Raw genomic sequence first — 22,529 nt, forward strand, 5'->3', positions numbered from 1 at the left:
AGCAGGTTTTGTTCATATGAGTTGTTGGGTTTGTGTTAAAAACCAACCGAAACGCAAGCACCAGCCAGACTGGATTCAGGTTCAAAACACACACGATGCTCCTGAGCACAAAGACTGCCTCAAAGGGAAGATTTGGGCTTTTCTAGCTGGCATTCCCCAAGGAACGTATGAATTATTACGCCCTGGCTGACGTTCCCACCTATCAGCTCTGTTACAGTGCAAGGTGAGATCCTAGAAAGGTGGCCCTAGCACTGAGCATGCTATTATTTGGGGGTGTGTTGAATATTAGGGACCTGCAACAGGAGACCTCAGAGAAGCTTCCAGTGTCTGAAGGGGGCTACAAGGATGCTGGAGAGGGACTCTTCATCAGGGACTGTAGTGATAGGACAAGGGGTGATGGGTTCAGACTGAAACAGGGGAAGTTCAGGTTGGAGATAAGGCAGAAGCTGTTCCCTGTGAGGGTGCTGAGGTGCTGGCACAGGGTGCCCAGAGAAGCTGTGGCTGCCCCATCCCTGGCAGGGGTTGGAACTGGGTGAGCTTTAAGGTCCCATTGAACACAAACCAGTCTGGGATTCTGATAGTGCCCCTTGCAGAAGCCCTAATGCAGGTGAGAGCCAGGTTGGAGACAGGCAGCCAAGCCCTCAGAAAAGACGCAGAGCATCAATCTGGTTTATGGTGCAATTAGAGGTGGCCAAATTAATAAGGGGAAATAAAATCCTCCCATGAATATAGCTCTTTTTTTTGCATGTGTGTGAATTAATAGCAACCCCATTCAGGTCTGTGCACCAGCGCTGGCTGCTCATCCTGCTCTATGTGACCCTTCCTTGGCAGGAGGGGGTTGGACTGTATGATCTCCAGAGGTCCCTTCCAAGCCCAGTGATTCTGTGCTCCCTCAGTAGCCAAGGTCAATAATTCCTGGCCCCGCAGATAATTCACAGCCCATCTGTGTTGGTGTTTATTTGCTATGGGAGCTCAGTTTATCATGGGTCTGTTCCCTGGTTGGAGGAATGAAGAAGCAAAGACCAGTTGCCATCATCTGCCCATGGATGTGAATAAAGCTCTCCAACACAATAGTGTAGCTGGGTGGTGGTGGTGGAGAAATGGAGCATCCTCCCCTGAACATCAAGCATCTGGGGGGGCAGCTCTGTCATGCCTGTACATGTGATGAAAGGGGAATTGTCTCCCCCACTGCATGGATGCTGCATTAGAGCCATGTACCTCCTCCATTTAGCAGAGGAAGAGGAGAAGCTATCTAAACCCCTTACAGCTATTAAAACTGAGTTTGCCACAAGTTTGCCGATGACACCAAGCTGTGTGGTCCGGTTGATATGCTGGAGGGAAGGGATGCCATCCAGAGGGACCTTGACACGCTTGTGAGGTGGGCTGATGCCAACCTTAGGAAGTTCAACCATGACAAGTGCAAGGTCCTACACCTGGGTCGGAGCAATCCCAGGCACAGCTACAGACTGGGCAAAGAAGAGATTCAGAGCGGCCCTGCAGAGAAGGACTTGGGGGTGCTGGTCGATGAGAAAATGAACATGAGCCGGCTGCAGTGTGCGCTCGCAGCCCAGAAACCAACCATATCCTGGGCTGCATCAAAAGGAGCGTGACCAGCAGGGCGAAGGAGGTGATCCTGCCCCTCTACTCTGCTCTTGTGAGACCTCACCTGGAGCATTGTGTGCAGTTCTGGTGTCCTCAACATAAAAAGGACATGGAACTGTTGGAACAAGTCCAGAGGAGGCCACGAGGATGATCAGGGACTGGAGCACCTCCCGTATGAAGATAGGCTGAGAAAGTTGGGGCTGTTCAGCCTGGAGAAGAGAAGGCTGCGTGGGGACCTCCACGCAGCCTTCCAGTATCTGAAGGGAGCCTATAGGGATGCTGGGGAGGGACTCTTCATCAGGGGCTGTAGTGACAGGACAAAGGGTAATGGGTTCAAACTTAAACAGGGGAAGTTTAAATTGGATCTAAGGAGGAAATTCTTTCCTGTTAGGGTGGTGAGGCACTGGAATGGGTTGCCCAGGGAGGTTGTGAGTGCTCCATCCCTGGCAGTGTTCAAGGCCAGGTTGGATGAAGCCTTGTGTGGGATGGTTTAGTGAGAGGTGTCCCTGCCCATGGCAGGGGGGTTGGAACTGGATGATCTTGAGGTCCTTTCCAACCCTGACTATTCTGTGATTCTATGATTCTAGGTTGTAATTAACTTGAAACATCTCGTGCCACCCTTTAAAGTTGATCTTTCTGGTGCTGCAGCCCCTGGTTTTCAGTACTGCCTTGCTGAGGAGGGTTACACTGCAGAGTTGAGTGCAGATGTTTCATTTTCACTTGGATAATGCAGGCATGCAGGAATTATCAGCAATTAAAGTGTATTTGACATGATACAAGCCCAGCCTGCTCAGGCATGTCCTTTCTCTGCATTATTGGAGAAGTTTGTAGAATTAAATTGGCTTGAGGGTGGGGGAAGGAGCACTGGGAAAGAGCACACCTTGCCTCTGCCTCCCCTGTCCTTGCAACCACAGGAAGGTAAAAATCACCCCGGACTGGAAGCCTTGGGGTGTTTGCCAGGAGGGGTGTGCAGCCTCTGGGGTCAGTTTGGCAGCACATGCAGCTGGAGCACCAAGTGCCTCCAAACCCTTGAGCTGCATCCATGCATGCAGAGTGCTGCTAGCATGGGAAGCAGCCAGCTCTGATGCCTCTCCCCCTTGGGTTGCCCCTTGCTTTAAAGCTTTAGCCCATGCAGGGCTGGGGGGGAAGGGGGGGGGCGGGCTGTGCATAGCAGGAGGAAATACAGTTTTTGTTGCACACCCATTTCAAAGAGACTTTGTAGATAGTGATCTTCCCTTCATCACGATGTTCACAGGGATAGGGCAGGAGGGTGGAAGAAACATGGGAGAAACCCAAACAGCCTTTGCAGTACTGCGTTCCCAGGGTGGCAAGGATGGAGTGGGAAGTGGCACAAGTGGGTACCCGCCTGGTCTGCCCCGAAATGGGATACCCTGCCTGGTATTGCAGAGCTGGTGGTCAGCAGCTTCTCAGCTGCAGGATTAGGATGTGTGGATGGAGGTATTTAAGTGGCTAATGCCATTAATAAACACCGCCTAGGATTTAGGAAGGTGGCAGTATCCAAAGGGACTTTCAGTGGGATTTAGGCACCTAACCGGCTTAGGTGCTTTGGCAAATCCTGCTAAGCTCTTAACTAGCTGTTGACAATGTGATGTGAGGGATCCCAGCCCTGCACACATCCCAGGGGCCAGGCACATGGATGCAGTGGTACAAACAGGAGCAGCTCTCCTTGTACCCGAACTTAACTCCATGCCACCAGTGAGGAATAGAACTGAGCCATGGAGCCTCTTCCTGAATCACCCATCCTTAGCTCAAACAGCATCCAGGAGAATGGACGTGTTCTTCATTTCAAATGATGGGGTTCCCTTCATACCACCCTTGGCACGGGTTTTCCTATTTTTCTCATCCCCCTCCAGCATTTCCTTTCCTTGTGCCTTTGGGCTGTTAGAAAAAAAGCCCCAAACCAGCAGGAATTCTGGGGATGAGCTGCAAAATCAGGATCCCTGGATGTGGGGGGAGCGAATGGGAGACAGGAGCAAAGTGCTGCAGGTCAGAGCAGTGCCAGAGGTAGCTGTAATTAGGATAATGGCTTCAGCTGAACTTGGAAGCTAAGTAAAGAGGTAAAAGTTAAGCTGGAAATGAAAGGTGGGACCGGATGGCTGCAGGAATAGCTGGTGGTTCCTGCCGGCCCGCTCCACCCCCCCCCCAGCCTGGGTATGGGGCTGCTGGGGGGTTCTCCCAGAAAAGGAGGTCAAGGAGCTTACGCTGGGGGTGTGCATTGCCTTGGGGTTTTATTCCTTGCTGGGACTGCAGGCATTGGATTTGCGATTTGGAATGGGTTTGGAGGAGTTTCTCATTGTGCTTGGAGTGGGTTTGGAGGAGTTCTGCATGGCAGCATGTACTGTCCCAGCTGTAGGAGCAGAATCCAGCCAGGAGGCAGGAAAAGAGATTAAAGATCTAAGAAACAAAACCAGGAGGATATTTAAGCACGGCAGGGCTGGGTGATGGTGCTGTGTGAGGCGGCTGTTCCTTTCCTAGCGGAGCTCTCCCGTGTGCGTTCAGAGCAAGCCCTGCTGTCAGGTTAGGGATAGGTCTCGATTTGTTTGCCTCCTGTAGGAGCTGGGGGGAGATTTTAGGCTGGTTCCTATGTGGGTGCTGCAATACTTGTGTGATTCCCAGGCAGCTGCAGCAAGGAGCTGCTCTGCCCCAGGGCTGGGAGCATCACTCCTGCTGTGCTGGTGATGCTGGAAGGGCTTGGCTGGCCTGTGGGAGCTTGCTGGGTCAGAGGAAGAAGAAAATGTGTCAAATGGGCCCTTTCCTCTATTTTTGTCATAAAGGAAGTGTATTTGATAAGCAAATCACCAAGGGGAGGAAAAAAATCGTTGTGGAACCACAAATGTCTGGTTTTGGCATTTTAAGGGAGCTTTGTTTAAATGATATCCCAGGCAAATGAACCAGGCTGTGAGCTGCAAGTGGCTTGGTTTAAACCCTGCATTACTGTGTCCAGGAAGTAGGGTTGATCTCAGGCCAAATCTGTAGAAAGGCAAAAACTGGGGAAGCTTCAGGCTCTAGCAGGGCCCTGGCATTTGCTGAAGCAGCGCTGGGGTTTGGGCTGGAGGGCTTCTATAGAATCAGGGAAAGGTTTGTGTTGGAAATGACCTCAAAGCTCATCCAGCTCCAACCCCTGCCACAGGCAGGGACCCCTTCCACTGGAGCAGCTTGCTCCAAGCCCCTGTGTCCAACCTGGCCTTGAGCACTGCCAGGGATGGGGCAGCCACAGCTTCTCTGGGCACCCTGTGCCAGCGCCTCAGCACCCTCACAGGGAACAGCTTCTGCCTTATCTCCAACCTGAACTTCCCCTGTTTCAGTTTGAACCCATCACCCCTTGTCCTATTGCTACAGTCCCTGATGAAGAGTCCCTCTCCAGCATCCTTGTAGCCCCCTTCAGATACTGGAAGCTGCTCTGAGGTCTCCACTCAGCTTTTCTTCTCCAGGCTGAACAGCCCCAATGTTCTCAGCCTCTCTCCATATAGGAGGTGCTGCAGCCCCTGATCATCCTTGTGGCCGCCTCTGGACTTGTTCCAACAGCTCCGTGTCCTTCTGATGGTGAGGACACCAGCACTGCACACAGTGCTGCAGGTGGGGTCTTTCTGCCTTTGCTGTCCATGATCCAGCATGTGCTTTTGAACCATGCCCTGGTGCAGCTCAGTTTCCCCCTTCATATTCCCACTGCATTTTTTCCCAAGTCAGAAGAGGCGCTGGGGTGCTGTTGGTAGAGCTGGTGGCTGGGGTGACACCTCCTCGACCCCCCCATCCTCACATTAAGCTGTTTAGGTGCCCTTTGCAGATGGGGTTTATTCAGGTGGGGTTTATTGAGGTGGAACAAGCCTCCTCCCTGCAGTGACGCTTCAGCAGGACCGCTGACGGGGTTTATCTTGCCGTGGATAAAATATTCCTTTCAAATGCACTTGGCAAACAAATGAGCGAGGCAGAAATACAGATTGTGTTTGCTAATGGGTATGCAGTTGCCAAAGAATGTATAAACCGCTATTCACTGGGAGGGAAATTCCTCTCTTTCATGGGAGATGTTGGAGCTGGAACACTCAGGATCGCAGCGTTTCTCAACTGCTATTTCTTAGTCTGCATTTTGGTGCCATTCTTTCTGGGGAGGGAGTTAACATTGGTGTGACAACGGAGGGCCAAGCCAAGCCCCTGGCGATGCTGATTCACAGTGAGAACCTCTGGTGAGGTCTTTAAGCAGCAGAGATAAATGCCAGGGGTCTGTTCCATGGACAGAAATGGGAGGTCTGTGCTGGTGTCTTTAGTGCCCCAGCTTCTCCGGGGAGAGCTGCTGCTTCGCTGCATCCTCAAAGATGGGTTTGGAGCTTAATCCAGTTCGATGGCACATTCCCCAGTTGCCTGCATCCTCCTTGGGTTTGTTGTTTCTGGGATGCTGAATGTCTTGTTGCACTGAGGATTGAGAAGTTCCCTGTCCTTGCATAGCTTCCTCTGTGGAAGAGTGATGATGCTGTGCCAAGGGCAGGTTTTGGTGCTCAGCATTTTCTGTGGGTAGGTGCAGTCAAGGCAATATGTGGGTTTATGTATATACCTATTATACATACAATAAGGCATAGTAGTGGCTTTGGGGTTAGTGATCCCTGAGCAGAGAAAGGACTCACCCAGCCCTGGGGACGCATTGACTGGGGCTGAGCATCCCAGCTGCCCTGCAGCTCTTTAGCTCCACTGAGGACGACTCCATGGGATTCCACTTGGAAAGAGAGTTTGGCTTTGAAGTTACTCTTTGCAGCTTTGGGGATAGAAAAGAACTGGAGGATGGGGAGCTACTGAGTATATTCCTGTGTGAAATCATCTCTTGCAAATATTATATCTTTGGAGCATGCCCTCCCCTGTTTGGGGTGTTAATTTAAAACATGCTTTTGATTTTGAATTAAAGAAATTAAAAAGGCTTCCACGTATAAACGAGTGTTAGAATGCATTAAATTATTCTTGGGAATCCCTCCAGAACATGGAGAGGGCTCAGGAAGTGCAGCCTCTGTGGTGCATCGGTGCAGGATAGGATCCATGGGGACCAGTGGAAATGCATGTCAGCGGGGGAGAACGCTGTGCATCCCGAAGCAGGCTGTAAAATCCTACGTAACTCAGTCAACTTTACACATGGTTTATGCCCTGTTACAGAATTTCCCTTACCGTGGTGGAGGCTGTATCTCCATCACACCAGTGGTCTGCTTTTCTCCCCCAATGGAGTAAAGCTCCGCTCAAGTTGCTGTTAAACGAGCAAGTTCTGTAGATGAGGGGGGGACAATCAATGTGCAGCCTTTGGGGGCCTGAGCATCCTCTTCCTCAACCTGGCAGCCTCCCCCTTGTCCCTCCTGGGCTGTATATTGCTGGCTATAAAAGGGCTGTGGTTATGAAAATGGTATGTGTAGGAGAAACTGGCGTCTCATTTGAGTTGTCCTAATGACACTTCCAACAACTGCTATGGAAGGTAACATGCTTTGTGGCGATTACAGCACCAGGGAAACGCTGTGTGTGAATGGCTGGGATTCAGGCTGGAAGCTGGGCTGGTTCTCTGGGGTTTTTGTTAACGCACAGCTGCTTTGTACAGTATTCTGGCAGGACTTGCTGAGCTGTCCATCTCCCTTCTGCTTCCCCTTGTGGGCTTTGGGGCAGGCTTCCTCCATCCCCCAAATCCCATGTTGTGCATTCACTGTGAATGATACCTGCACTGCAGGGACACTGCCAAGGGCTCAGCATTTGGGTTATCTTTATGCCCCATGATTGCTTCAGAGCAGACACTGTCATTTGCTTCTCAAAATCCCCTTGGAAATATAAAAATGAGCTTTCTAACTCCCATTTGCATGTGGGGTGCTGCCATTCCCTGGGGCTGTTGGGAATACAAGGGGCCATGGCACCATTATGTACTTCTTAACCAGAAAGATCAGGAGGGTTGTGTTGTGTCAGGAAAATATTCTTGAAATCTGTGGCTGCAGTCCCTGCTGAAAAGCTGTTTTCCCTCTGGAAGCACATCAGGTGCTTTGCTGTTTGCAACAGGTTTCAGTTCCTCCGTGTTCTACCTGTATCCTTCCTCAAAAGCTAGTATAATCCAGCGAGCCCCCTGTCAGCAGTGCTGAGCACAGGTACTGAAGGCTTACAAATCACAGAATCCCAGCCTGGGCTGGGTTGGAAAGGACCTTAAAGCTCCTCCAGCTCCAACCCCTGCCACGGGCAGGGACCCCTTCCACTGGAGCAGCTTGCTCCAAGCCCCTGTGTCCAACCTGGCCTTGAGCACTGCCAGGGATGGGGCAGCCACAGCTTCTCTGGGCACCCTGTGCCAGCGCCTCAGCACCCTCACAGGGAAGAGCTTCTGCCTAAGAGCTCATCTCAGTCTCCCCTCGGGCAGGTTCAAGCCATTCCCCTTGGCCTGTCCCTACAGGCCCTTGTCCCAAGCCCCTCTCCAGGTTTCCTGCAGCCCCTTTAGGCACTGGAGCTGCTCTCAGGTCTCCCTGGAGCTGCCTTTGAAAATCCCCTCGAAGGTAGAAGTGGGACCGGTGGCAGGAGGAGCGCTTTGTGTGGTGCTGGCTCTTGCACAGCCTGGCATAAGGAGACAGATTGCTCCCGGTAACTTTATCTGTGACCGTAGATCTGAAAAGGAAAAACTATAAAAGTAAGAAAAATATAATCCTTTATCAGTTGCAAATCACTTTCCAGCAGCAGAACAGTTGTTGCAATTCCCAAGGGCAACTTAACTGAAAGAACTGCATTAAATATTGCAGATAACATCCAGTTCTCCCCTTATTTATAGCTGTGAAGGCAAGGGAGAGTTTCTTTTGGACTCTTTATCTCTAGAGATGCTGCTGGTGATGCTGTAAAGCTGAGGTTTTGGCTCTCAGAGTTTTTCTCTGGAGGGCAGCCTGCATTTCCATCCCTCTTCCACCCCAGAGAGGGGCTTTCTGGCCAGTTGGTTATTTCCAGTCGGGAAGGGATTTAATGACACTTTAACTTTGCAGATGAGCTGGCCTGGTGTGGCTTAGAGGTGCTTTTCCCCATGTAAGAAACCATACATACAGCACACCTAATTTCCTGGTGTCCGTTCCCAAAACTCCTAGCATGCAGGTCCTGCTGCAATCCCTATTATGATTCTCTGCAGTGTTTAATGCTGCCTGTGCCAACTTCCCCTGCAGCCCTGCTTTCCTTCCTTGGCCAGAACTGGATCAAATCTTCTCTCTCAGCCACGCTTTGGAGATAAGGCAGAGGCTGAGCAAACGTGCCGCTATCTCTGTTTTAATTTGTATTTGCAAATCGAGTGGAGCCAATGCCTCTGCCTGGATCAGCCCCTCTTATCAGAGGGATTGTAACTGCCTCACTAAAGAATATAATCCCTGTAGAACCCCCAGCAATCTTTCAGGAGGATTTTGCACATGGCCCCAGAACAGAGTAAAATCTCTGCTGTGGGATGGATTGGTATCAAACCAAGCTTCTATTTTACCATGTGTTAAGGGAAAAATATAATGCTCTGTGTCTACAAATACAAGTGGCTGCATTTTGCCTTGTTTCCTCTTAAATGATCCCTTGGTGGAGCCTGACTTACGGCACAGCAGCTTGAAGGTGCATAACTGTGCAGGTTTGAGACTTGAGGTGTCCAAAGCATTTGCTGCAGGTCTGGGACTTCGAGAGGGGCATATCTTTGCATTTATAGGCCATGTCTTGCTGTGGGTGCTCTGGGGCTGCTCTCCATCCGCATCACTGCTTCCCAGCCCCTGGGGTGAGCCTGGTCCATGCTTTGCTCCAGGATGTGCCATGCTGCTGGTCTGCAGCTCTCCTGGGCAGATGTAGTCATGCCTGGGAAGGTTTGCCAGCCCAGGGGATGAGTTAGCTTCCAAATCTCTTTTACCATTTGTTGGTTTTTAACTCTAGAAACTCAGTGCAGAGCTGGCCAACAGTTCCCTTGTTGCTTGCTGAGCTGTTGGCACAACATGTGAGTGGGCAGGCTGCATTACTAAAGAGGTTTTGGTTTCCTTGTTTCCCTTTTCCCCCTCCCATCAAAGGAAATGGATAGCACCACATAGCTGTGTGTTGCACGATTTGATTCTTGTCCCAGGAACCGCCTGGGATTATCAGTTGTCTTTGGATTTTAATGGCATTAACTACAGCATAGTCATGTTATTTTAAAATCCCATCTCAAGTTGCCTTTGTCGCACAGAAGCAGGCATCGCCTGGGCTGTGTTTTATTCCTCCCTCGCCTGCAGAAATCGCCACCAGAATTAAGAGACAGATTTGGAAGGTTAAAACGTTCCAGATTGTTTCCCTCTCAGTTGTCACTTTATCATTTCGGGCTGGTTTTGTTTTCTTTCTATTGCATCAAATATTTGTAATCCTGTGGGGAGCTGCGGTGCGAGGGTGAATCTCACTCAAAACCCATCAGGTCTGGGGGGTTTTAATCAGGTCTGTGGTATAAATGGGGAGAAACGGGTGAAAAGAGCAGTTACCAACCACGGCTAAACTTGGGGAAGGTTGGGGCTGTGCTTCTCTTAGTGCCCCTTAACTGGGGATTTGAAGCATCACCTGAGACTTGTGTGTTTAGAAATTGAGCTGTCAGATGCAGACCTTTCACCCAGCCTGGGTTTTAAATACTTCTTTTAGTTCTGGTCTCACAGGCAGCCCCTGGGAGAGTGGGGCCTTAGCCAGCAGCCTGGCCAGCAGTGCACTTAAGGCACAAACCAGCCTGAAATACACTGAAGCCCTCCCTGTCGTACTGAGAAAAGAAATAGCTCTGAACAATGTTGAGTCTTTGAAATCTTCTGGATGCGCTTTGTGTGAGGTGGTGGGAGCCCTGTGTGTGAATGACCACTTGTGTCTTGAATTTCCCCAGTTTTAAACCTAATCCTGGAGCTGTGCTTGGGCAGCCGGCATGTCTCTGGCTCCAGGAGACTGCTCTGTGGGGTCATCATAGAAACTCTGACTTACCATGATGAGGGTTTAGGGCAGAGCAACTTAATCCATGGCTCTAACCCAGCTGAATCCTTGATGCTCTTGTGCCAGTCACTTGGACTTGGATGCCTGACACTGGCTTTTCCCTAGAATTCCCCTTTATTTCATCCCCTTACAAACGCCTCAGTGCAACGTGCAGATGGAACCAGCCATCCTTTTTCCACACATGCTGCTTGCACCAAGTCAGATCATAGAATTCATTATATCTGCATTTTAATTCCCCTTCCTCCAACCCCCAAGTTGCTGTAGTTATGTTTCCGTTATCATTGGCCTGATGCTCTCAGTACACTGATATTTGTTCTGGAGGAATGCCCAGTGCAGGGCAGAGCTCAGGAGAGGTCCTATGAGGGCAGTGTGGAAAAGACGCACAACACTGAAGCCTGCATTTATAAATAGGAGGATTTTTGTCTTGTTCAAGTAATGCATTGAAAACCCATATTTGAATTGCTATTCTTGATCACATTTAGTTCTGAGTTAATGTAACTGCCTCCTGGGGACTTGTCTCCTAGGGTCATGTATTACTCTCTTCATTTTCTAACTCCAGCCATTTGAAGATCATGGTTCAGGTTACAAAGTGGATGTGGAGGAGATAAAGGTTCTTTTGCTGTGCTTTCTGAGCCTGTGCAGTACCTGGGAAGGGGGAAATGCAGAAGCCATTTCTATACTGGGGATGGTCATGAACACTTGCTTATAAGCTCAAAGCTGAGATTTTCCTGAGCCCATTTAAGTTAAAAAACGAGGTTTGAGAGGGGAGAAAAAGAATAATTCAAGCCCAGTGATTACTATGAGACTTGTGATGAAGTAATGAAAGCTGGCAGCTTCTGTTGTTGCCCATCTTGCTGCAGTAATCTCTCCCCACTTTTCCTCTTTACTCCCTGTTCTGCCTCCCTTCCCTGATGCCCCTCATTCTTCCTGGCACTTGTTGCGCTCCAGCAATGTGCTGGGAATCTCAAGGATGTCATGTCAGAGCCCAGATCCCTCCCCATGGCAGTGCCACCATCCCATGGAGGGCAGCAGGACCCTTTAAAATAGAAGAGGTACTGGATGCATCCTGCGGAGCTTTGGAATGCATTTAATGTAGTTTAAAAACCAAAGCAATCCTCCAGCTGCCTTTTTCCAGCCATGGTGCAGTATTTGGGTCCATCAGGAGCCAGGTGTAAATGTCATGTTCTCTTGGAGCGTGATGTTCTTGGCTTGATGCTGCTGGAGGAATTGCAGTGCTTCACCTCCAGCGGCTTCCTATGTGTCCCAGATAAAACGTTTCGGAGCATGGCTTTCTTCAGAAGGCATCACTGGTTTGCTTCATGTGGTTGGAAATAAATATACATGAGGTTTCTGTCTCGGCTGGGTTGCTGTGCTTCCTCACATTCCTGCCTCCTCTGGAATATAGTTTTCCACCCTTGCAAGAGTGGTCTCCCCAGTGGTACCAATATCGAGCTCATTCTATGGGGATCCAGCACCAACTTGCACGCCTTCAGCCTGATGCTGACAGAGCCTGGGCTTTCTACTGGTTTTGGTGTGTGTCTTCTACGACTTCTGCTGCTCCATTTTGTCTTGTATGATTTATTATAATTATCATTTGAAAATCCTGATTGGAGTTCCTGTCCCAGCCCTGGGCTTGCACAGTGCAATGCACTGGGACCTGAGAGTGGCTGCCCACTGCCCCCCGCTAACGCTACTATGAGGCTGTCACTGTTAGTAACTTTGCAACCCAGTGCACTATTAATCCCAGGCAGGAGCTGCGTGCAGCCCTCCGAGCTCTACCTGGCTTTTTCTGTCTTTGTGCATGTGTAATAGAGGTGTGCAGCAGGCACAACGCTCCCATCAGGGAATACTGTGGGTGCTTCAGAAAGAAGCACATTTTCATAGAATCACAGAATAGTCAGGGTTGGAAAGGACCTCAAGATCCTCTAGATCCAACCCCCCTGCCATGGGCAGGGACACCTCACACTAAACCATCCCACACAAGGCTTCATCCAACCTGGCCTTGAACACTGCCAGGGATGGAGCACTCACAACCTCCCTGGGCAACCCATTCCAGTGCCTCACCACCCTAACAGGAAAGAATTTCCTCCTTAGATCCAATCTAAACTTCCCCTGTTTCAGTTTGAACCCATTACCCCTTGTCCTGTCACTACAGTCCCTGACGAAGAATCCCTCCCCAGGATCCCTATAGGCTTCCTTCAGATACTGGAAGGCTGCTATGAGGTCTCCACGCAGCCTTCTCTTCTCCAGGCTGAACAGCCCCAACTTCCTCAGCCTATCTTCATACGGGAGGTGCTCCAGCCCCTGATCATCCTCGTGGCCTCCTCTGGACTTGTTCCAACAGTTCCATGTCCTTTTTATGTTGAGGACACCAGAACTGCACACAATGCTCCAGGTGAGGTCTCACAAGAGCAGAGCAGAGGGGCAGGATCACCTCCTTCGCCCTGCTGGTCACGCTCCTTTTGATGCAGCCCAGGATATGGTTGGTTTCTGGGCTGCGAGCGCACACTGCAGCCGGCTCATGTTCATTTTCTCATCGACCAGCACCCCCAAGTCCTTCTCTGCAGGGCTGCTCTGAATCTCTTCTTTGCCCAGTCTGTAGCTGTGCCTGGGATTGCTCCGACCCAGGTGTAGGACCTTGCACTTGTCATGGTTGAACTTCCTAAGGTTGGCATCAGCCCACCTCACAAGCGTGTCCAGTTCCCTCTGGATGGCATCCCTTCCCTCCAGCATATCAACCGGACCACACAGCTTGGTGTCATCAGCAAACTTGCTGAGGGCGCACTCAATCCCACTGTCCATGTCAGCGACGAAGATGTTAAACAAGACCGGTCCCAACACCGATCCCTGAGGGACACCACTCGTTACCAGTCTCCAGCCGGACATCGAGCCATTGACCACAACTCTTTGTGTGCGGCCGTCCAGCCAGTTCTTTATCTACCGAGTGGTCCATCCATCAAATTGATGTCTCTCCAATTTAGAGAGAAGGATGTCGTGTGGGACAGTGTCAAATGCTTTGCACGAGTCCAGGTAGAAAGAATCCCAGCCTGGGCTGGAAAGGACCTTAAAGCTCCTCCAGCTCCAACCCTTGCCACGGGCAGGGACCCCTTCCACTGGAGCAGCTTGCTCCAAGCCCCTGTGTCCAACCTGGCCTTGAGCACTGCCAGGGATGGGGCAGCCACAGCTTCTCTGGGCACCCTGTGCCAGTGCCTCAGCACCCTCACAGGGAAGAGCTTCTGCCGCTCTCTAGGTTTCCTGCAGTCCCTTTAGGCACTGGAGCTGCTCTACGGTCTCCCTGGAGCTGAGCTGTTTCAGCAGGTGCTGCCCAGCAGCATGCTCTCCATCTCCTTGCTGCAGTGCAGTTATTTTTATCTACTCTGTATTGTTCTCACTAAAATTATTTTGCCCCCAGCCTTAGACAAGGGTTGTTACTAAATGAATTTGAGCACTTCCTTGAAGGTTAAATTGCTGCCTTGCAAGTTGGTGAGTAAGATGCTTCCTCTCCTTCCCCTCTGCAGAGCACATGTGGGCTCCAGCCCTGACGTGGCAGTTTTGTTGAGTGTGCCTTGAAAAAGGCAAGTATTGGACTGAAATGCCACATTTATTCCTCTCAATGGCTCTTCTTGAGTCCTTTCTTATTAAGAAGCCCACCTGGGAGCCACCTCTCAGATGGGATCCTGCAACACTGGGGGAGGTAGCGCAAGTATTTTAAGTCACAAACTCAGGAGAGCTTGTTGGCATCCCTGGGAGCATTTCTGTAGGATGCAGGTCACAGAAGGGGGTCATGGCATTTTTGGCTGCTCCTCAAAAACGAAGTGGCACTTGTAACATCCTGCAGTGCCGTGCAGGAGTGTAATTTTGGCAAAAAGCACCCAGTTCTCGGAGCACCATCATGGTGATCCTGGTCCTGCAGACTGGGTTAAGCCCAGCACTGGCACCGGGATCTTCTGTGGGTGTGAAATCGTAGGTTGGACAAGCCCTTTAAGCTCATCCAGTCCAACCCTTACCCTAGCACTGCCAAGGCCACCACTAACCCATGGCACTGAGGTCTCGTCTCCACGGTGTGTGAGCACTCGCAGGGCCGGTGCCTGCAGCCCTGCCCTGGGCAGCCTGTTCCAATGCCTGAGCACCCTCTGGGGCAGGAATTGTTCCTCAGCTCCATCTAAACCTGCCCTGGTGCAGCTTGAGGCCGGTTCCTCTTGTCCCATCCCTTGTTCCTTGGGAGCAGAGCCCAGCCCCTCCTGGCTCCATCCTCCTGTCAGGCAGCTGTAGGGAGCCATCAGGTCCCCCCTGAGCCTTCTCTTCTCCAAACTGAACCCCCCAGGTCCCTCAGCCGTTCCCCATCACACTTGTGTACTGGCTTTGTGGACTTGTTTAGTACTGGCTTTGGTGTTAAGGGTGGGTTGGTGATTGAAGGCTACTGTCAGGTGGGTAATATGAGCAATATACCTGAAAGTGTTCACTCCTGGAGTTGTTTCTCCATCATTATAACTTGGCTAGAAGGGGTTGGTCGCTTCACTGAACACAGCAGGATGGCAATAGCAGCTCCAGTGCACTGGATGGATGCAGTGATCTGGCTCTGGCAGAGCATCCCTCCCTGGTGCAAGATGAAGGCTGTTCTGCAGGTCCTTTTGTCAGTGGCCACTTTGGTTAACACACTGCTGCAGGTTTTTAGCAGCTGTTAGCATGAACCATTAACTCCTCCTTTTAATTATTCAGTTTGCCTCTTCTAAATTTCTGCTTTAAGTGGAGCTAATAGGCTTTGCAGAGGACGCTTCCAACCACAGCAGCTCCTCCCCAGAGGAGCTCTGTTTGTGCATCACCAGCTAATCTCTTTTCTTCATTATCCCTTATCTTCCTCTAGCTGATTAATTGCTTTCAATTGATTTAGAAATATTTGGTTGATACAGGCAGTGGATGGGAGGGGAATGGGGTGCATCTGGGCACATGGGGTCATTGATCCATGCCCCCCCACCCGGGATCTCCTCACCTGCCTTGCAAAGCTGAGTGATTTCAGCCAGGCTTTATTCCCTTCTCCTTTTTGTTTCCTGCAGACCAGTAATTGTGCCGTGGCATCATTTTGAGTCCATGCATGTGAACAAGCCCTGTTGCTTCTCATGGAGCTGGTTGAGTAGCTGTTGGGTCATTGGTCTCAATCAAGGGCACGCTAAGGTTGGGTTTGTGCTTTGGTGGTTTCAGTGTGATGCAGGTTTCCAACTCATCACATCCACTCCCAAATCTGTAGCATGTGGCCCCAAAAGTGGGAGTGGGTGAAATGTTCTTACCTTGCAGCCGGGGCCGCTGGAGGGCAGATGGAGATGTGAATGGGATGAAGGTGATGAATAGTCTCTGCCCAACGTCCTTGCCATGCAAAGCTCAGTCCTGTGACTCATGCACAGAGAGCTGCAGGTTTGATGTGTAAAGAAATGTGATTTGGGTAAGTTATGGTGTCATAAAAAGATGTTTTCTGTACAGAATTCCCTGACATGCATATATATTCTTGCTGGAGTGGGTAATGAAGAGGGATCATTAGAATTGCTTATCTGAAACTCTCTGGAAGCTAAAGGGCAGCTTTAAAACACTAGACAGTAACGTCTGGTTAGTAAAGACGGTGCTCAAATTGAGAGTTGAGCTGCCCACCTTCACCCCCATTAAAATCATGCCCGTCACTGAGGATACACTGAGGATGTTTAGAAACAGCAGCACATTTGTACATATGGATGAAGTATTTCCCTTTCCAGGTAGGCTTCCTCATCTTTTCTTCCTGTTATTTCTATGTGTGCAGGCTGTTCCCTGCCGGTGCCCCCATGGTCTCTGCTGAAATGGGCTGAGTGGGGAGGCCCTGGGGACACGATGGCCTTTGGTGGCCTTGCCATGATGTTCCTGGCTGTGCTGGGGGTGAGATAAGGCTTTGAAACCTCAACAAGAAAAGGTTTCTGGAAGTTAGAGACCTGCCACATAGCTCTGGGCTTTGTTGCTCTTTGATTATTAGTTTGATTTCGTATTCTTTCACTACCAAGTGGCTGGTGGCACAGGCACAACCTCAATGTACAGCAACTGAATTACATGTTGCTAATGAGAGATTGCCAATTGTGGAGGCTGTTTTAGCAGCCCAGGCTGCTGCTTTAGTGTATATTTGCAGGAGTTGTGCCTTTTCTTTGTCATCATAGATGATAATATATTCTCTGCAGCATGACACAGGATGAGGTTCAATGAATAATGTAAAACCTGGAATAACACTGAATCTATATTGGATGTGCTTTTTCTCCCAGCGTTGTTTTAGAAAGGAAAATATTGATTCTGGTGGGGTTCAGGGTTCAAAGCTCTCAGAGAGTCCATGTTTTGCTGATGGATACACCCGTTGGGTGGCCAGCCCTGCTCTGTCCTCTCCATAGCTGTAAATGTCAGGCTGTGGGTGCCATCATCACCTCCCCATATGCTGCTTTAGCACTGATGAAGCTGAGGAGTGCAGGAAGGAGTCGACGACATTTGTCACTGGATCCAGATGTGGCAGGAGCATGGAGCTGGTGGCAGCCAGGGTAGGGAGCTGCAGGCTGTTGGCAAAGGACATAGTGGAGGTTTTGGGTATGTGGCCTGTAAGTGGTGTCAATATAGAATGGTTTGGGTTGGAAAGGACCTTAAGATCATCTATTTCCAATATAAACTGGTAACAAGCTCAGAAAGGAGGATTAGAGGCTTTCTTTCCCTTCTAACTGCCCTCCAAAGCACATGTGCTCATTGCCCGGGATGGAGCAGGACAGGCTCTGTTGGGGCTTCAATACCAGATGAAACCACCTTCCCCAGAATAGATGTTGTTTCCCCCCACCAGTTGCTGCCTTTGAATCCTAATTAGGATGGATAATTTCTATTTTGTTTCCTTTATTTTGTAACCAAATTCCCCCTATTCTAATCTGTATCATTTATTTTTGCAGGCCATTATCTTAGTCTCATTACAGGCTTTTAGCTTTTGAATGACAACATTGTAAAGGCACCCAGAAGCTGTTAGGCATTAAAATGTCTGTGATGATAACCATAATTCTCATGTTAAAATAACAAACCACAATAGAAATGAGTGTTAGTTCAGGAAACTGTCCCAAAATAAGATTGCACCAGGGAGCACTGGATGATGATTGCCCTTTACTCATTACTTTTTTGCCTCTTTACAATGCAAGTGCTGGTTTAAAGCAGGGGAACTTCACTGGGTACAGGCTGGGGAGGGACATAAAAGAAAATAAATGGAGTATTTCTTTCTGTTGAGGTTTTAATTAATCACTGCAAAAACGCTGGTTGAGGCACGTGCGATCAGGAGCTTAAAATACTCTGTCAGTGCAGGAGGAGGAGGAGGTGCTAAGTGGTGCCAAGTTCCTGAATGAAAATTACTCTGGTTTTGGAGCCAGATCGATGTTAATTAATCCTTTGCCTCACACGTTCCATTCTGCAACCTTGCCACCATCAGTGTTTCCCTGGGTAAAAGCAGATGGAGGCTTCCCAAAGAAGCTCCCAGGCGAGCGCTCTCCTCAGTGACAATGCCAATTTGTCACGAGTGAAGTGTTTGACAAAAAGGTGTCATTTTTGAGAGGAGTTTGTCTGGAAAGAAAAACCAAAGGGAAAAAAGCAATCAGCTCTGTTTTGAAACATCTCCTCGCTTTGGTGTTGTCGTCCTCTGCGAGAGACAGGAATGGAGAAGGTGGTTTCCGTGGTGGAAAGGAAATCTTTCAGCAAGTTTTCCTGGAAGTAGGTTACATTTTGCTGCAGGAGACCTTCTATGAGGGTCAGAGGCAGCTGCTTGTGTGCAGTGCCATCCCCTTGAATGAAATCTCCTGTTTTTTGTGTTCCAATCAATGTCTCGGTGGTTTTTATGGACAGCTCTGTTCTTCAGGGCAGATGTAGCTCAGTAAGGACCAGCTCCTGTCCAAAGGTACATAAATGCATCACTGACCTTCTGCAGAGGTACTTCTCATGGGGCTTAGGCTATTCAGCAGTCACTGCAGGTGCCTGTGCCTTCAGGACAACAATAGACATCAACATCTGTTTGGTGAGCTGCATTTCGGCCACCTCCAACTGCCATTAAGTGTTTTAGTGAGAAAAGAACCTTTTTGAGCTAGGAACTATTTGAGCTGTGAGATTCCCAAAGGAAATACAGAAACAAGGATGCTGGAGAAGGACTTTTCATCAGGGACTGTAGTGATAGGATAAGGGGTGGTGGGTTCAAACTGAAGCAGAGGAAGTTCAGGTTGGAGGTAAGGCAGAAGCTCTTCCCTGTGAGGGTGCTGAGGCACTGGCACAGGGTGCCCAGAGAAGCTGTGGCTGCCCCATCCCTGGCAGTGCTCAAGGCCAGGTTGGACACAGGGGCTTGGAGCAAGCTGCTCCAGTGGAAGGGGTCCCTGCCCATGGCAGGGGTTGGAGCTGGAGGAGCTTTGAGCTCCCTTCCAACACAAAGGAGACTGGGATGCGATGAAGGGCCGGACCTGTCTGCACTGACACCAAGCCCCTGTCCCCTTCCCAGCACAGGCGGCAGCCGGGATCCACGGGAAGTGACTCAATGGACAGAAAAAGGCCTCAGCTTCCTCCTGGCGTGGGGCCGGTGTCACCTCCCTGCCCTGGCCAAGAGACAGCAGCCACTGCTGGCCACGCAGTAACCAGTCGCTCCAAAGCAAGGAGAGCAAGGCCGGACCCCAACCCCACAGTGCAAACCTGGCCAAGGCACATGCTGCCTTTTCACTGCCACCTTTTTCCATGCACCTTCCAAAAAGGGTTTGTAATCAAGCAGGAAGGGGAGAGGAATCCCTGGAGGTGGCATTGTTGTATTAAAGAGCAGTGGCGCTGCACCCTCTGCTGCATGCCTGTGTTGGGGATGAGGAAGGGTGCTGCAGGTGTGAGTAATGCTGTTTGGTCCATCATTAGTCAGTGCAGAGGGCTGGAGGAAGCTCTGCAGAGCTGCTCTTGGGGATCTTGTGCAACACTTGTGACGTGGAGAGCCTCTTCCCTTAGCTTTGGTGTGGGGGCATCCCTGCTGTGCACTGATCTGGGGCAGATCACACCAGGAGGTGCAGAGTTTCCTTTCCATTGAGCTTGTTTGTAAAGCAGAATTGAATGGGCACGTTCTCCCAAACCCAGCCGTGTTTCCTTGCTCACTGGGGGTGCTGGGGCTGCTGCAGTGTCCCCGCTCTATTGGGAGCTGAGTCGACACAAGCAGGCGCGCTGCGACTTGATCCCCGGGGAGGGGAGTTGTGCAAACAGGGAGCAATGGGAGGTGATGCAGCAGCCAACAGTTGAGCTTTTGTGGGCTTCAAAGAGCTGAGCTTGGTGACGGCAGGAGCTGGGGCAGTGGGGGCACTGTACACCCTGGCAGCGATGCCACGGGCAGTGTGAGCCATGTCAGTGCTGGCCCATTGGAGAGCAGCCCCAAGACAAGGGACTTGGGGGTGTGCTTTGGAAGGTGTTTCTGCCTGTGGCAGGGGTTGGAACTGGGGTGAGCTTTAAGGTCCCTTCCAACTCAAACCATTCTATATGATTCTATGATTGCATGCACTGGAGTTTGTCGCAGTGAGAACCAGAGCTTGTTGCAAGGCAAAACCAACTCACTTCTTCCCCCCCCACCCCCCCAAGCAGCTGGTGAAGAAGCAGCAGGGTAAAGAGCAGGGCAAAGCCCAGCAGTAGGCCTGGGGCTGGGGAGGGTCACGAGGAGGTGGGTAAGGACTGGTTTCCTAATCCAGGCTTGCTTGGTGCAAGAGATGACAATGCTGCATCTCTTCCTAGCCAGGGGCAGCTCGCTCCTCTGCAGTTGCACTCTGTCACCTGCTTCCCAAACACGTAAAAAGCCCATGCCTATGGGGTGTGCCTCAGTTTCCCCATGCCTCAGATAATGCTGTTGTAGGGTGGGGGAGGCTTTGCATTCTGGGTACTGTTGAAAAGCACAGTGAGGTGATATTCTCTCACTTGAGTTTTCTGAGCCCCTCCTGCGCAGAGCAGAAGGTGCTTCCAGTGTGTCTCCAGGCCAGCAGCCACCCAGCCCTAAGCAGCATGGAGCCAGTCAGTGCTCATCTAGCAAGGACAGCAGCAAGGAGACAGGCACAGAGATAAGCCCAAAGTGCTTCTGCCCAGATCTTCACCTCTTTGCTGGGGTGAATAATGCTTATAAGTGCATCTGCTGTGGAGGGCTTGGAAACACGTGCCTGGGCAGGTAGATGAAGTGCAGGGAGCAGAAACTCAACACCAGCCTGATGGGTTTCAGAGAACTGGGGTTTCTGGTGTACATTTATGCTGCTTTTACTATAGAAAAGCAAGTGGCCCCTGCTTCTTCGCTGGGTTTTGCCGCGTCCCTGCTCACCCCATCCCACCAGCTCCCCCTCTCAGCCCTTCCTCGCTGGGGTCCAGCCATGGCGGTTTGCAGGGATGGGGTCCTGATGGTGCCCCTGCAGTCGCAGCCTCCCTGGAGAGCACAAGTAACGCAAGAGGGGAACACGGCACCTCCGTCCCCCGCCAGCAGCAGCCCAGGCTGCGTGCGGTGCTGGGGCTGCTCCGCGCCGCTGCCTCCCTCCTGCCTCAGTTTCCCGGCGCGCTGCGGCCGCGGGCAGCGCGGGGTCACCGCGGCGCGATCCGCTCGGGGGTGGCGGCAGCGATGGCCGGGAATCATTTCCGCCGGCGGCCGCGCTCCGTGCTCCTGCGCAGCGCTGCGCTCCGGGGCGGTGCGGGGAGCGCCCGCGGCCCGCGGCCCCCGTCCCATGCCCCCCTGCCCGGCAGGGGCAGAGCCACTCCTCTGCTCGGTGACATCCGGCCGGGGAAGCGCCGCCAGCACCGCGGGGTCAAATTCCCTGCGCAGGTAGCGCCGCAGGACTTCCGTGCGGTGCGGGCCGGGAAGGAGCCTGCCCGGGCAGCCCCCGCCGCGGGCACCCCAGCCCTGGGGACCCCCAGCGCCGCCGGCCTCCGCCATGAAGTCGGAGCAGGAGGAGAGCAAGCCGGGGCAGTGCCGCGGCGAGCACGGCTTTGCTCCGCGCCCGGCCCATTGTTCGTGCCCGTGGGGTCGGCGAGGGGCGGCCGCGGACGGTGCTGAGGGCAGGGTGCTGTGCCCGTGCTTAGCCCATGCAGGTAAGGGGGTTTGGGGAGGGTCCCACTGCCTCGCACGGCGGGCGGGGGGGGGGGGAGCGGAATGAAGTCCGGCGTGCATTTCTATCCCTTGCTTTGTGCTGTTGAAGCTTGCTTCCTCTTGGAAGAGCCACAACAACGCCGGGCGATGGCAAGCACGCCTTGGAGCTCACTGGGGCCGTGCAGGAGGGTGCTGCGGGGGGTGCTGTGCTGTCCCCAGCGCCAAGGGTGAAGCTGAGGGCAAGGATGAGGGGGTTTGGCTCTGCTGTGGCTGTGGGGAGGGCGAGTGAGCGGCTTCCCGTGCCCCTTTGTCCATTTTGTCTCATGGGGAAGTTGGAATGCACCCGGAGCTTCAGGAGGACACAGGAGGGTTTTAACGGTTCGTGTGCTTTTGAAAGCCTTTGCAACTTCCAGCCTGCCTCCTGAACCCCTCTTTACACCCCCTTCCCCCCCCCCCCCCGCTGGCGTGCGCAGGTTTGTATCAGGTTTTCTTTTTTTCCATCGGCTGTGAGACACCCGCCAGCATGTGAACAGGGCGGCTGAGTGAGTGGGCATCTTACATGAGGGAAGTTATGCTTTTTGGGGGGGTGCGGTGCCAGGACATGGGGGTAACTGCCGGCAGATGGTCTTTGCATGTCCTGCCCCATGGCCATGGATGGTGCAAGCGCTGGTTGATGGTGTGCAATCGGGGTGTATCTCTGGTGTCCTGTCCTGCAACCATATGGAGGCACTGAGGCCGAGCTGTTGTCTAACTTAGGGAATCCTCAAAGATGGTGTTTGTAAGGATTTGCACTTGTTGGGTGAAAGCTTTAACCCAAAGTAAGGAGTTTCTGTATCCATGTCCAGGAGCGACAGCTCACTTGCTTGCAGCATCAGGGCAGTAAGCAAGG

At 51.6% G+C, this 22,529-nt stretch overlaps 1 protein-coding gene across 4 annotated transcripts in view; it reads left to right on the forward strand.

Annotated features, from left to right (window-relative positions):
* Nucleotides 1-22,529, forward strand: part of KAZN (kazrin, periplakin interacting protein) — a 171,330-nt gene that overhangs the window by 130,409 nt on the left and 18,392 nt on the right. The window contains exon 1 of one of the 4 annotated variants that reach the window (XM_065696815.1): nt 21,231-21,642. The exons of the other annotated variants lie outside the window; for them this stretch is intronic. Coding sequence (XP_065552887.1) covers nt 21,486-21,642 — 157 coding nt within the window. The 5' untranslated portion in view covers nt 21,231-21,485. Of the gene's footprint in view, nt 1-21,230; nt 21,643-22,529 lie in introns of those variants that run through there. 4 annotated transcript variants of the gene reach the window in all.

Source organism: Lathamus discolor, chromosome 16, assembly GCF_037157495.1.
Source record: "Lathamus discolor isolate bLatDis1 chromosome 16, bLatDis1.hap1, whole genome shotgun sequence".
NCBI lineage: Eukaryota > Metazoa > Chordata > Aves > Psittaciformes > Psittacidae > Lathamus > Lathamus discolor.